Source organism: Elephantulus edwardii, unplaced genomic scaffold (assembly GCF_000299155.1).
Source record: "Elephantulus edwardii isolate Elephantulus edwardi_28Jun2011 unplaced genomic scaffold, EleEdw1.0 scaffold00002, whole genome shotgun sequence".
NCBI classification, from domain to species: domain Eukaryota; kingdom Metazoa; phylum Chordata; class Mammalia; order Macroscelidea; family Macroscelididae; genus Elephantulus; species Elephantulus edwardii.
In genome coordinates this window covers 28,312,039-28,327,159 of record NW_006399752.1, presented here as the reverse complement: position 1 = coordinate 28,327,159, position 15,121 = coordinate 28,312,039, and the positions used below count along the sequence as shown (strand labels likewise).

Here is a 15,121-nt window from a genome sequence, read left to right as displayed (position 1 = left end):
GCGCCGGCCGCGCGCGGGGAGCGTGGTCTCGCGAGCGCGCCGGGAGCGTCCGGGAGCCGGGAGCGCGCCCTCGGATGACAACAAATCGGTGGCGCGGCGGCGGCGGTGCGTGCCCAGCCCGGCCCTGCCCGATCTCAGCTGGCCGCCTGCTCCGGCCCTCCGGCAGCGTCCGTGCGGACGACGACCCCTCGGAAGCCGCCGGCCGGTGACAGAGCACCGTCCCCCGCCAGGCCCAGCGCAGCGGCGCGGCCATGGGTGGCCCTGCGGGGCGCCGGCGAGCGGCGGGCTTGGACCGGACGCCCCGGGCGTAGGCCCCGCGCTGCCAGGGAGCCGAGGTCGCGGCGCCGCCAGCCCTCACCATGCCGTGGCCGTTCTCGGAGTCCATCAAGAAGAGGGCCTGCCGGTACCTGCTGCAGCGGTACCTGGGCCACTTCCTGCAGGAGAAGCTGAGCCTGGAGCAGCTCAGCCTGGACCTGTACCAGGGCACCGGCTCCCTGGCGCAGGTGCCCCTGGACAAATGGGTAAGAGCTGGCGGCGGCGAGCCGGGAGCGGCTGTCAGCTCACCTCGGGGACCCCAGCGTGGCCGGGCGCGGAGGGAGGCTTTCGGGTGCCGCGGGATGCGCTCAGCGAGTCTGCGCCCCCAAATCACGTGTTCCAGAAACTTACCCGGGGTGACAGGGCCCCCTCCAGGGGTCCACGGAGCGGGGTCCAGAGCTGGAAGTGACCAGTCCTGCCCCTGGGCGTGTGGGGCTGCGGGCTGGACGACAGACAAGCGCCAGTTCATGGGGTGACAGTTGCACAAGGTGACGGGCGAGTAGACCCTCTCGGAGGGTCAGGAGCCCCCACTGTCTGCGCGTTAATAATTTTGGGAGGTGACCCCCGGCTCGGCGTGGCCCCCGCAGGCGATGACGTCTAGAAGGACCTGGTTGAAGGTGCGCCCACTTCGGGTCGCCTGCTTTGCTTGATGCTGTGTTTACGAGGCCAGCGGTGACCGGCCTGTCACGTGGCTCTGCTGTCGACGCTGCACGTGACAGCGTAAAAGCAGGTGTTGCAAAAGCGCTGAGGCTGCAGCTGGCAGACGTTTCTAGACTGTTTTTAGTTGTCCCCCAGAGGTGCTAGGTTGCCCCAGAGCCTTACAGGTGCCCGTGTCGGGTTTAAGGCCCGGCGAGGGCGATCCTGTGTTCCTGCCTTACGCCCGGTGTTCTCCTTCAGGCATGTCCACCCTGGATGTGCGGGACCCCCTTGATACAGGCCACTGCCCTTGGCCCTTCAGTTTAGGTTGGTAGTTCCCGTCTCTAGTTTCTCCAGATTCTAAAAGTCTGCTACACGTGGTGTACATTTAGTAAAGTCTTAAGTATAGGTGAGTTTCCAGTGATTGTTATGCAGAACTAAAACCCCTTTTCCTGGTTTAAGCAATATGGATAACGTCCTTAACCATTGTTGTTGTTGTTATGTGCCGTTGAGTCATTTGCGACTCAGCGACCCTATGCACAACAGCCCTAAACCCTGCTCTATCCTGCGCCAACCACACTGCCTCTGACACACCCATCCCTATTACCCCAGTCACCGGATCAATCCATCTCATAGAGGGTCGTCCACTCCTGCTTTGTCCCTCAACCCTCCCAAGCATGATGTCCCTCTCCAAGAACCCGTCCCTCCTGGCAACATGTCCAAAGTATGTCAGACGAAGCCCCAGAATCCTTGCCTCCAAGGAGTAGCTTGGTTTAATCCTCTCTAAGATGAATCTGTTTGTTTTCCTGGCAGTCCATGGTACATTCAATACTCTTCTCCGGCACCACAGCTCAAAGGCATCAACTCTCCTTCTGTCCTCTCTAGTCATTGTCCAACTCTCTGATGCATAACAAGCGATTGCAAAGACCATGGCCTGTATCAGGTGCCCCTTAGTCTCCAGAGAGACACCGTTGCTCCTGAGTACTTTGGAGAGGTCCCTAACAGCAGACTTTCCCATCGCGATACGCTTTTTGATTTCCTGACTGCTGGTGCCAAGATTGTTGACTGTGGAGCCGAGCAAATTGAAGCTGTGAACAATCTCAATCTCTTCGCCATCCCTCCTGACACTGTCAATTGGTCCAGTGGCGAGAATCTTTGTCTTCTTGACATTGAGCCTCAGTCCATACTGATAGGGACCTTAAAAGCTCCAATTATGGTTCACACCTTATTCTGCTCCTTAATTTGTGTTACAGTATGACTAAGCAGACAGTTTTATCAGTCACTAAGTGACTCAGCAGGAGAAGCAGAGGTGCTGTGCTTCCGTGAAGATTACAGAGGAAGCCTGCAGGTCAGTTCTGCTCCGCCCTGCTGGAGTTCTAAGAGCTGTAGAGAGGGCTGGAGGGCAGGGACAAATGACCAAAGGGAGAGAACGTGCTTGAGACAGTGAAGAGAGCTCTGGTTTGAGACCAGAAAGACCCAGTCCAACAGCCACAGAGTGGCCAGGGCCGCCCATTGCATCATGAGACACTGGACACAGTAGTTTCCCTTGGCAAAATAAGCTTTAGTGGAGTCTACACTGGACACAGGCGCTGTCAGGACTATATGCTGTAATTCTTACCAGAGGAGAAAGTATTTGACAGGTCTCTCACATCAAAGTATGTTCCTACTTCTGATGCTGTGTGAACAGATTCTTGGGGGAGGAGATCGGGACCCTAAATAAATGTCTTCTGGTGTCTATGTACCGATACACTACTGTTTTATTTTGTAATCTGATTTATTTACAAATTCGAATACATTGTTTTTCGCACCAGATCTTTGCCAATTCCTTCACACACACCCGTCAGATTGTGTGACCCCACGATTGGCGTCCCCCCTGTTTCCACCTCCCCCCTTGGATCTTCAGACTCATTCTACAGTAAAACACTTCACTATTAAATGACTTTGCACACTAAACCTGGAGAATGAGTATTATTACTGTCTGCAGATAGAGTTTATAATTCCTCTCATGTCACAGAGGCAGCAAGTAGTTCCAGGCAAATACAGATCTGTCGGGGTCTGAAGCTGTGTTTCCTCCATCCTGTCCCACAGCATGCAGCCTCGGAAGAGGAAGTGAGGGGAGCCTGATGTCAGCAGCGGGCACTGTGCCGGGGGCTTCCACCTGTAAGCTTTCACTTAATCTTCACAACTGAACCAGTAACAACATGATAGAGGGAGAAAAGATTGAAGTTGTGAAGGATTTCATTTTACTTCAGTTTAGAGTCGGCGTCCAGGGAAGCAGAGGCCAAGAAATCAAATGATGTATTACATTGAGTAACAAATCTGGTATTTTCTGTTACCTCATATGCACATAGAAGCCGAACAGTGGCGAAGAAAGACCAATGAATCAATGCCTTTGGCTTGTGGCTTGTGGTGAAGAATTTTGACTGTACCCCGTAACCTGCCAGAAGAGAAACACACCTGCCTTGGAAGACGTGAAGCCTAAATGCACCTTTGGAACAGGGACGATGGGACTTCATCTTAGTCTGGACATGCTGTCAGAGGGACCCGTCCCTGCAGTGACAGCGTGCCTGGAAGAGTAGACCAGCAGACGAGAGGAAGCCCTCACGGACATGGACTGACAGTCACTGCAGCAATGGACTTGAGCACAGCAGGAGTGGGGCAGGAGTAGGCAAGGCTCGGTCTCTTTTATATGTGGTTGCCATGAGTCATAGCCAACACCATGGGACCCTAACAACAACAGCATTCATTCTTCATGGGAAATGAGAAGTATAGAAACTGAATTGTACAGTTGAACTTCAAGATCATTGGCAAAACAATGTCCATCTAGCTTCATCTGAGGATTTTATTTTCTTCTCCTTGAACGTGAGGACTAGGCTCAACAAAACTTGCTGTGACAAATTAAGTGGGGCAAATCTGCTAGACATTCAATAAGTGCTTCCTTTTGCTGATTAATGAATAAAAATGTGTTCTTGTTAGTGCCTAAAATAATTTTGATACAATACTTTCATAAGGAGTCAGAAAATCAAAAGGGCCGAACTCGCTCAGCATATCTTAAGCTCAAGGAACTGAAGAACAAATTCAAACCTCGAGTTGCTATAATCAAGGTTGCTTTCGGCAGAATGTGAAATGATCCAGGAAGTATTAAAAGAAGATGGAAAGAATATACTGAGTCACTGTATCGAAAGGAAGTGGAAGACACAGAAGAATTTCATGAAACAATATATGAGCAAAAGCCTATGGTGATGAAAGAAGTTAAGGCTCCTTTGAAGGAAATGGCAAAAAATAAGGCTCCAGGAATAGATGGTATACCAGTTGACATATTTCAGTTAACAGATGCTGCCATGGACGTGCTCACCAAGTTGTGCCAAGAAATCTGGAGAACAACCATTTGGCCAACTGACTGGAAGAGATCGATATTTGTTCCTATCCCAAAGAAAGGTGACCCAACAGAGTGTGGAAACTATAGAACAATCTCACTGATTTCACATGCAAGCAAGATTCTGCTGAAGATTATCCAAAAATGACTGGAACAGCACATCAGCAAAGAACTACCACAAGTCCAGGCTGGGTTTAGAAGGGGTCGTGGTACTAGAGATATTGTAGCTGATGTTAGATGGATCTTGGCTGAAAGCAGGGAATACCAGAGGAATGTCTATCTGTGTTTCATTGACTATGCAAAGGCATTTGACTGTGTAGATCATAACAAACTGTGGCTGACTCTGAGAAGAATGGGAATCCCAGAACACTTGATCGTTCTAATGTGAAACTTATACTTGGACCAGGAGGCAGTCGTCAGAACAGATCAAGGGAACACTGCATGGTTCAAAATTGGGAAGGGCGTACGCCAGGGATGCATCCTATCTCCATACCTTTTCAACCTATCTGCAGAACATATTATCCGGAAAGCTGGGCTCTATGAGGAGAAATGTGGGGTCAAGATTGGTGGACGATTTATCAACAACCTGCGTTATGCGGATGACACAACCCTGCTTGCTGAAACTGAAGAGGTCCTGAAGCGCCTGCTGCAGAGTGTCAAGGACTGCAGCCTACAATATGGATTGAGGCTCAATGCCAAGAAGACAAAGATTCTCACCACTGGACCAATTGGCAGCATCAGGATGGATGGTGAAGAGATTGAGATTGTACACAGCTTTAGTTTGCTTGGCTCCATAGTCAACAGTCTTGGCACCAGCAGCCAGGAAATTAAAAGGCGCATTGCCATGGGAAAGTCTGCTGTTAGGGACCTCTCCAAAGTACTGAAGAGCAGTGGTGTCTCTCTGGAAACTAAGGTGCGTCTGATACAGGTCATGGTCTTCGCAGTCACTTGTTATGCATCAGAGAGTTGGACAATGACCAGGGAGGATAGAAGGAGAATTGATGCCTTTGAGCTGTGGTGCTGGAGAAGAGTATTGAGAATACCATGGACTGCTAGGAAAGCAAACAGATTTGTCCTGGAAAGGGTTAAACCGGGTGGCTCCTTGGAGGCAAGGATTCTGAGGCTCCGTTTAACATACTTTGGACATGTTGTGAGGAGAGACCGGTCCTTGGAGAGGGACATCATGCTTGGGAGGGTGGAGGGACAGCGCAGGAGAGGAAGGCCCTCTATGAGGTGGATTGATTCAGTGACTGGGATAATTGGGATGGGAGTGTAGGAGACAGTGCGATTGGCACAGGACAGAGCGGAGTTTAGGGCTGTTGTACATAGGGTCGCTATGAGTCGCAAGCGACTCGACGGCACATAACAACAACAACAACAACTTTCATAAGGCAGTCTATAGGTTTGATTCCAAATTCAGTTTTTCTTACACTTTATTTTAATGACTTTCATAACTGATAAGCGATACCTCACAGATAGGTGATTGTTGTTGTTACGTCCTCTTTGGTCAACTATGATGCAGAGAAACCTTATGAACAATAGCTCTGCACCTGGCCTTGACCTGAGCCAACCTCACCGTCTCTGACAGGACTCACCCCGTTGACGCAGACACCACATCATCAGTCCATCTCTTCGAGGATCTTTGTCTTCTGCTCTGCCACTCTTCCTTTCCAAGCATGATAGTCATCTCCGAGGACTGGCCCATCCTCGCAACATACTCAATCTCACAACCAATGTACAGCTTTTGAACAAAGAGTTTGAGAAGAAAAAAATTTGCTTTAAGCCTAATGTTTTAGAGAAATAAAGATGAAAGAACACCACCAAGTTAGTTAGCAAGAATAACTTAACGATACGGAGGAAAAAGAATGCCCTAGTCAACTCCTGCATAACCTTTGATAACTGATGGGAAGAACGAGGACATCAGTAATGAGCCAGTCTTCTGTTAGAACCACTGTGTGTCTGTGAGGCTGGACAAAGAGTGCTCAGGTAGTGAAGAAAATGGTTTCCCAGGCAAAGGATTTTCTGCAGTGGTTACACTCAAAAGGTGCTTTGTTCTGATAAATCACCTGATGTCCACTGAGGGAAGCACTTTTGTCAAAGACCTTGCCATTCTTTCTATAGATTGCTATACATCTGAGAACAGGACAGTGAAAAAGGATGACAGAGTCTATGCCTTTGAGTTGTGGTACTGGAAAAGAGTATTGAATATATCATGCACTGCCAAGAGAACAAATAGATCTGTCCTGGAGAGGGTGAAACCACCTTGCTCCTTGGAGGTACGAATTTTGAAGCTCCATATCACACAAGCTTTGTCTAACATACTTTAGCAGGTTGCTGGGAAAGGCTATTCCTTGCCTATTTTTTAGAGAAGGATATCATGCTTGGAAAGGTGGTGAAGGAAAGGAAGACCCTCTCAGCCAGGTGGATTGATACAGTGACTGCAGCAGTGAGTTCGAGTGTGAGATTATGAGGTTGGCACAGGATAGGACAGGGCTCAAGTCTGTTATTCAGAGGATTGCTATGAGTCAGCTCGACTTGACGACACCTAACAGTATAACAGCTTATGTTGACAACGTACCTGACGGATTTGAGATTAAGTTTCACCATCCTTGCCTCCAAGGAGCATCCTGATGGCACTGAGACAGATGTGTCTGTTCTCTTGGCAGTCCATGGTATATTTAATACTCTGTATCTTTACTATAAACTCTGCCAAGCATTCTTCATCCAAAGGTATCAATTCTACTTCAGTCTTCCCTATGCATTGTCCAAGTTGCACATGCACATGAAACAAAAATACCATGGACTAAGTTAGGTACACCTTCGCTTTTAAACTGACAGCCTTGCTTTTAGCCTTTTAAGGAAGTTCTTGACAGCTGATTCTTCCAATGCAATGTGTCTCTTGATTTCTTGACCGTGGCTACCATGTTGATTATTGATCCAAGTAAAATTAAGTAACCGACAACTTTAATCTTCATCTATCATAATGTTCCTGTTGGTACATTGGTGAGGTTTTATACTTTTTTGATGTTGAAGTGTAATACATATTGGAGATTATTGTTTTTGACCCTCTTTAATAAGTGCTTCAAGCCCTGTTCACTTTGAGCGAACCAGGCATTATTATCTGCATAACATAGATTGTTGATGAGTCTTTCTCCAATCCTGGTGCCACATTCTTCTTCTTCATATAGTCCATCTTCAATGACTTACAAGCATACAAATTGAATAGGTATGGAGAAGGGATACCACCCTGACATATCTTTCCTGATGGTAAACCATGTGATATCTGCTTCCTCTATTCAAATGCCTCCCTCTTGGTTGAAGTGGGCAAGGTTTGCATGAGCATAGTGATTGTTCTGAAATTTCCATTCTTTTCAGTGTTATCCATAATTTATTATAGGTCACATAGTTGAATGACTTTGTATATTCAATAAAACAAAAATAAACATCTTTGTACATTCAGGGGTGTGTCATTTTGCTGAAATATATTAATTGGTATTGCATCAACTCCTGGTATTGATTGGTATTCTGTCCATTTTTTTGCTAAGGCCTTCAGTGCAGCTTGGACTCCTTCCTTCAGTATTGTTACTCCTTGATCATATGCTCCTTTCTGGAACAGTTCAGCACCAATCAGTTCTTTTTGTCACAGTAACTCTGTATTTCTTCCATCTTCTTTTTTTTCTTTCCGTATTCGTTTGATGCTTCCTATGTTACTCAATATTTTTGGCCATAAAATTTTTCATTATTGCAACTTGAGACTTGACTTTTTTTCTTGTTGGGCATGTTTGATTTTATAACTCCACAACTTTGTACATTTTATTATACAGTGTTGCTTTATCTTCACAAGCTGCCCTTTGAAGTCTTCTGTTTAGGTCTCTTATTTCATTATTTATGCTTTTGCTTTAGCTTCTGTACATTGAAGAACAAGTTTCAGAGTTACTTCTGACATGTATTTTGTTCTATTTATTTTTTGTCTTTTTATTATTTTTGAAATTTTTTTCTGTCTTTTTAATAATGTTTTGCATCTTTACGGATGATGTTGATGTCATCTTACAACTCATTTACTCCGTGGTTGTTGGTGTTCAAGGCATCGCATCTATTTTGCATGTGGTTTTTAAATCAAGGTGGAATAAACTGAAGGTGATGTTTTGGATTTATTTTTATTTTCTTTAGCTTCAATTTGTACTTGCCTGTTTTGACCGCTGTTACTGAACTGCTCTCAAGTTCCTGCGTATACCATCAAGCAAGGTCTGTGTGTGAAATTGCTGTTTGTTTTCTAAAAAGGGTATTTGCAATGAATAAATCCTTGTCTGAAACAGCCATGCAATGTCTGGCCTCATTTCTCTCTCCAAGGCTGTGTTTTCCAACTACTGGTCCCTCCTGTTTGTTTGCAACTTGTGCGTTTGAGTCACTAGTTATTATTTTTTTTTCTTTTCTCTTCCCTGCCTCTTTTTAAACAGTCCCTCCGTAAGGACTATCCACTTAGCTTTGTATCCAAAGACGAAATTTGTAGGTGAAAGGAGTTAGCCTTCGGTACAGACTGGTTAATTTCAGGGTTGAAAATATGGAACGCTTCACGAATTTGGGTGTCATCCTTGCACAGGGGCCATGCTAATCTTCTCTGTATCATTCCAATTTTAGTATATGTGCTGCCGAAGCGAGCACACTAGTTATTATTAATGCATCTAGATTGCATCTTTGATCAGTTTCTGACTCTGAAAGTTGAAAGAAATCCTCACTTCCTTCAGCTTTGACTTTAGTAGTTGCTGTGTATTTTTGAATAATAGTTTGTATGTTTGCACAGATCTCCTTGTATGGGTCTGGGTATTAATACTACTGCTGATGGCATTGTACTTCAGGGTGGATCTTGAAATATTCTTTTCAATGATTGAAATGTTCTCATGATCATGAATGTAACGGTACTCCTCTTCAATCTGTCCTTCTCAGCACAGCGCATGACCGATCCATCTCAGCTAATTAATGCCTAGAATGTCTGTCTTTATAAATTTCATTACACTTTTGACAATTGCCAGTTTCCTCAAGACATGCTTTTTGTTTGCAACTGTTTCTTCTCAGTTTGAATCTGGCCACATCAGTAAATGAGGGGTCCTTCATTGGGTGAAAGCTTTTCTCTATTTGCATCAATTGTAGACTCCACTTTGAAGAGGCAGAGACAGTTTTTCCCAGCTGCATTTGAATGTGTCCCAGTTACTAATAGGGATTTACAACTGTTTCTCCTCATTTTGAGTCATGCCACATCAGCAAATGAGGGTCTTTCCCTGGGTGAAAGCTTTACTCCATTCCCACCTTTAAGGCAGACTCCGGCCTAAGGAGGCAGCTCTTCCCCTGCTGTGTATGAATGTCTTCCAGCTTGAAGGACCCAGTTCCGCTGTTCCCTGTAAGGTGTTCAAGGGCTTGTTTCAGAACTGGATGACTAGTACTGCCTCTTAGTCTGGAAGTTCCATGGAAACCTGGGCCCCCTGGCTGGCCCTGCTGATAGCATCGTGGCAGAGCTTTCAGCATCACAGCAACACACCACCCGCCACAACACTGCAGATGGATAGATGAGTGGTAGTAGAAGCAAGTTGTTGTTATGTGTCGTCGAGTCACCTGTGACTCATAGCGACCCTGTGTACAACGGCCTTAAACCCTGCTCTATCCCTTGCCAATTTATTGTCTCTGACACACCTATGCCCCATTACCCCAGTCACTGACTCAATCCATCTCGAGGATCTTCCTCTCCTGCACTGTCCCTCCACCCTCCCAAGCGTGACGCCCCTCTCCAAGGGCTGGTCCCTCCTTGCAACATGTCCAAAGTATGTCAGATGGAGCTTCAGAATCCTTGCCTTCAGGAAGCAGCCTGGCTTCACCCTCTCCGGGACAAACTTGTTTGTTCTCCTAGCAGGCCACGGTGTATTCAGTACGCTTCTGCAGCACCACAGCTCAAAGGCATCAACTCTCCTTCTATCATCCCTAGTCATTGTCCAGCTCTCTGATGCATAACAAGTGACTGCAAGGACCATAGCCTCTGTATCTTTCTTTAAAAAAATTATCTTTTCAATAAACAATGTGTATTTTTTTAACTTTTTAACCTTTTTTTTTAAATTTTACTATCTTTTGCGTGTACCGTCAAATGGGATCTGACCTGGTACAGGAGGAGATTGCCCTTCCTTCTCCAGTAGAGCATCTGGTGGATTCAAACTGTGTACCTCGGGGATTGCAGTGTAGCTTCTTGCCAGTAGGCCACCAGAGCTCCCTAACAATGTGTATTTTTTTTTTATTTTTATTTATTTATTTTATGTGTGTACCGTCAAATCGGATCTGACTGGTTACAGGAGGCGATTGTCCCTCCCTCTTCATCAGAGCATCTGGTGGATTTGAACCGTGCACCTCTGGGATTACAGTGCAGTTTCCTGCCACTAGGCCACCAGAGCTTGCCAACAATGTGTATTTTTTAAAGTCTTATTTTTAAAATTTTTTGTTTTGCTTTGAGTGAAAGTTTGTAGAGAAAATTGGCTTCCCGTTCTATCATGCCCACAGACACTTAGTTCTCAGACATTAATCACAGTCTGCACCATGGAACAGGACTGTCTTAAGGCTCATCTCCATTGGTCCTTTTTCCCTTCTGGCCTTTGAGTGTTTTCTGAGGCTTACAGGGCCCTTGGGGAGCCCCCAGCCTTCACTGTTCACCCTGGAAGCCTGCCTGTTGTTTGGTTGGAAGCTGATCCACTGGGGTGAATTTTGCTCCAGCCTCAGGGGATGACTACAGGCCATTGTCTCCAAGGTTCCACCAGTCTGTGTTCCTCCGGAAAACCTGCTCTTTTTTTTTTTTAAGTTTTGTTGCATCTTTTTTCCCTCTCAGCCAAGGACCCTCTGCTGTTTCTCCACTCAGCCCAGGACCCTCTGCTGTTTCTCCACTCAGCCTAGGACCATCTGCTGTGACCCCGTTTGTTGTTGTTATTTGGTTCTGATGAGTCAAGTCTGACTCGTAGTAAACCCATGAACAGCGGATCAGAACCTGTTTCCTTGCTCTCTCTGTTCTGACAACTGCCTCCTGATCCAAGTATTTCACATAAGCACAATCAAGTGTTCTGGGATTCCCATTCTTCTCAGAGTCAGCCATAGTTTGTTATGATCCACACAGTCAAATGCCTTTGCATAGTCAATGAAACACAGACATTCCTCTGGTATTCCCTGCTTTCAGCCAAGATCCATCTGACATTAGCTATAATATCCCTAGTATCAACACCTCTTCTAAATCCAGCCTGCACATCCGGCAGTCTTTGTTCATGTGCTGTTCCAGTCATTTTTGGATAATCTTCAGCAGAATCTTGTTTACATGTGATATTAATGATATTGTTTGATAATATCTGCACTCAGTTGGGTCGCCCTTCTTTGGGATGGGAACAAATATAGATCTCTTCCAGTCAGTTGACCAAGTGGTTGTCCTCCAGATTTCTTGGCACAACTTGGTGAGCATGTCCAGCGCAGCGTCTGTTGAAACATGTCCTTTGGTATACCGTCAATTCCTGGGGCCTTGTTTTTGCCAGTTCTTTCAGAGCAGCTTGAATTTCCTCTTTCATCACCACAGGCTCATACGAGGGGTTTTTTCTCATACGTTTTTTAAATTAAATTCTTCTGTGTCCACCAATTCCTTTTGGTACAGTGACGCTATATACTCTTTGTATCTTCTTTTAATGCTTCCTGGATCATTTAATATTCTGCCTGAAGCATCCTTAAGTATTGCAACTCGAGGCTTGAATTTGTTCTTCAGTTCCTTCAGCTTAAGAAATGCTGAGTGAGGGAGCTCTGGTGGCTGCACTGCAATCCCGAAGGCACACGGTTCGAATCCACCAGATACTCTGCTGGAGAAGGAGAGGCAATCTGCACCTGTGCTAGTCGGATCTGACTCGATGGTAACAACAAGGGGGAAAAAGACAGTGAGAGGAAGAAACACTGAGCGAGTTCGGCCCCTTGATTTTTTGACTCCAGCTCTTTGCACGTTTCATTATATTTTACTTTGTCTTCCTGTACTGCCCTTTGAAATCTTCTGTTCAGCTCCTTAACTTCCTGCTTTTTTCCTTTTGCTTTGGCTTCTCGGCGCTCTAGTGCAGTATTCAGAGTTCTCTCTGACATTCGTCTTGGTTCTTTTCTTCTTCCTCTGTCTTTGTCCTGACTCCCTGAATTCTTCCTGAATGATGGTCTTCGCCCTCCCACAGCTCATCTGGTCTTCGTAAGCAGACACTAGTGATTGGAACATGGAATGTAAGAACCATGAATGTAGAAAACATTGTTAAGAAAGAAATGGAGCTCATAAATATTGACATACTAGGTATTGGTGCAATGAGCTGGACTGGTCAGAGGCATTTTGAGTAAGACAATGATTTCTGATCTACTGTGCTGGAGATGAAAAGATGAGGGAAAAGGGGGTCACCTTCATAGTTAAAAAAAGTCATTTCTAGATCTGTCTTGACATATAATATTGTGGCAGGATAATATCCACATGCATACAAGGAAGTCCAGTGAATACCACCATCATTCAAATATGCACCAACAACTACAGCCAAAGAGGAGAAAATAGAAGATTTCTACCAACTTCTGCAGTCAGAGATCAGTCGGACATGCAGTCAAGATGCATTAAAGACTAAGGTGCCCCGGCTTCAAATCATGGTCTTCTTCCCTGTCACCAATCATCTGAGAACTAGGGAGTGAATAAGGATGATATAAAGATTGACAGCTTTAGGTTGTGGTATTGGAAAAGAGTGCTGAGTATCCTATGGGGAAGCAGAAACCAAACACATGTCTTGGGAAAAGTGCAGGCAGAGTGCTCCTTGGAGACAAGGATGGCAAAACTTCACGTCACATCCTTTGCACGTGTTGTTTTGAGAGGCTATTCCTTGGAAATGGACATCATTCTTGGAAAGATGGAGGGTCAGAAGAAGAGAGGAAGACCCTCAACAAGATGGGTTGACAGAGTGCTTGTATCAGTGGCCTCAGGGGTGTCAGAGATGAGGATGGTGGCACAGGATGGGACAGGATAGGATCTGTTGTTTCTAGGATGACTGTGCTATCGGTTCAGGGGCACCTAACAACAACAACGTCCTCATGGTACCCAGCCAGCAACCTTGACATCATCTTTTATTAGTATTCATTTTTTTTCTTCTTTAGAGTTGTGATGCCAATTAATTCTTCTGTTTCCTAAATCTTTTATGAAAATGCGTGCACTTTAGCTGTCCCCAGTCCTGCTATCACCTACCCTGGCCTAAACCAGTCTCTACAGTCCATTACTCCTGACAACCTTCCTCTCATGGTATTTGCTTTCTTCGTGTGCACACACCCTGTGATGTCAGACCATTCACCCTCACCACTGCACCCTGTGTCATACCCGTCAGCGGCTCCGCTTTGCCTCAGATAACGCTCACCTTGCCTAACAGGAATCTGACAGATGCAGAGGTTAATGTACTTCCTGCCAACTGGAAAGTGGGTAATTAAACTTACCTGTTACTCTGTGGGACAAAAGTGTGGCAGTCTGCTTTGTGTAGCTGTGGGAAGCCCAAGGGGGCATGCATGTGCCCTCCCGGGTGGCTGTGGGTCAGCACTGGCTGAGGACAGTGAGCTTGGTTGGTTCCCCTTCATCTCAAGCCTCCGCCGGTACACGGTACACGGCGCGGCAGCCTGACAGCCTCACCTGCTCCTGAGTCCCCTCACACGCTCGCTCCTCTGCCTGCCCAAGGAGCGGCTCGGCCCCTGCTCAGCCTCTGGTTCACCTTCAAGAGGACTTCCTGGCCGGGGGTGGTGGGGGACCCACCTGGACGCTTAGGGCATGGGCTCCGAGCTGGCAGAGCGCTCATCACACCTTCACCCTGTCTCTCTCCTGCCCTGGACCCTGGAGGCATGTGCATAACATGCTAGGCTGCTTCCCAGGAGGTCAGCAGTTCTAATCCAAGGGAGAATGGTGAGGCTGTGTCCTCCCATAGAGACGGAGAGCTGTCAGTGGATCTCCATGGGTGTCAGTGTGACACACAGGGCTGGTTTGGGTCTTGGTTCTGGCACTCCTGTAAGCCCAGAGAGGGCCACATGTCCTCATCCAGGGCTCTGTGTGCGAGTCCTGGTGCCCGACACATGGTTGGTGTAGTCTTTGTCTTTCCACATCACTCATGCGCTGTTCTTTTTTTTTTTTTTTAATTTTTGTGTGAGTGTACCGTCAAATCAGATCTGACTGGTACAGGAGGAGATTGTTCCTCCTTTTCCCGGCAGAGCATCTGGTGGATTCGAACCGTGTGCCTGTGGGATTGTAATTGCAGCTCCTTGCCACTAGGCCACCAGAGCTCCCCTCATGCGCTGTTCTGTGTTGTCTCTCCCCAGTGTCTCAACGACATCCTGGAGTCGGCGGATGTACCGCTGGAGGTCACAGAAGGCTTCATCCAGACCATCTCCCTGTCGGTCCCCTGGGGCTCCTTGCTGCAGGACAATTGTGCCCTGGAGGTGAAGGGCCTGGAGATGGTCTTCCGGCCCCGGCCCCGCCTGGGTAGGTGTCCTCCATGTGTCATGTGTCGGCCTGGTCAGTCTCTAGTCCTCTCAGACAGGGAGCGCGGCAGAGCTGCATGCTCTTCTGTGTTTGGTGTCCCTCATGGTATTTATGAGAATGCCATTGATGAAGGTTAGAACCAGGCCCTCTGTGGACGTGCGTGAGTGTGGGCGTGCGTGAGTATGGGCCTGCGTGAGTGTGGGCCTGCGTGACTGGGCTGTGTGATTGTGGCTGTGCGTGACTGGGGGTGTGCGTGACTGTGGATGTGC

The 15,121-nt window shown here is 46.9% G+C and overlaps 1 protein-coding gene across 1 annotated transcript in view; it reads left to right on the top strand.

Annotated features, from left to right (window-relative positions):
- The first annotated feature begins 359 nt into the window (after window positions 1-359).
- Window positions 360-15,121, top strand: part of ATG2B (autophagy related 2B) — a 102,706-nt gene continuing 87,944 nt past the window's right edge. The window contains exons 1-2 of the mRNA XM_006879166.1: window positions 360-521; window positions 14,690-14,852. Of these exons, the coding sequence (XP_006879228.1) occupies window positions 360-521; window positions 14,690-14,852 (325 nt within the window). The remainder of the gene's footprint in view (window positions 522-14,689; window positions 14,853-15,121) is intronic.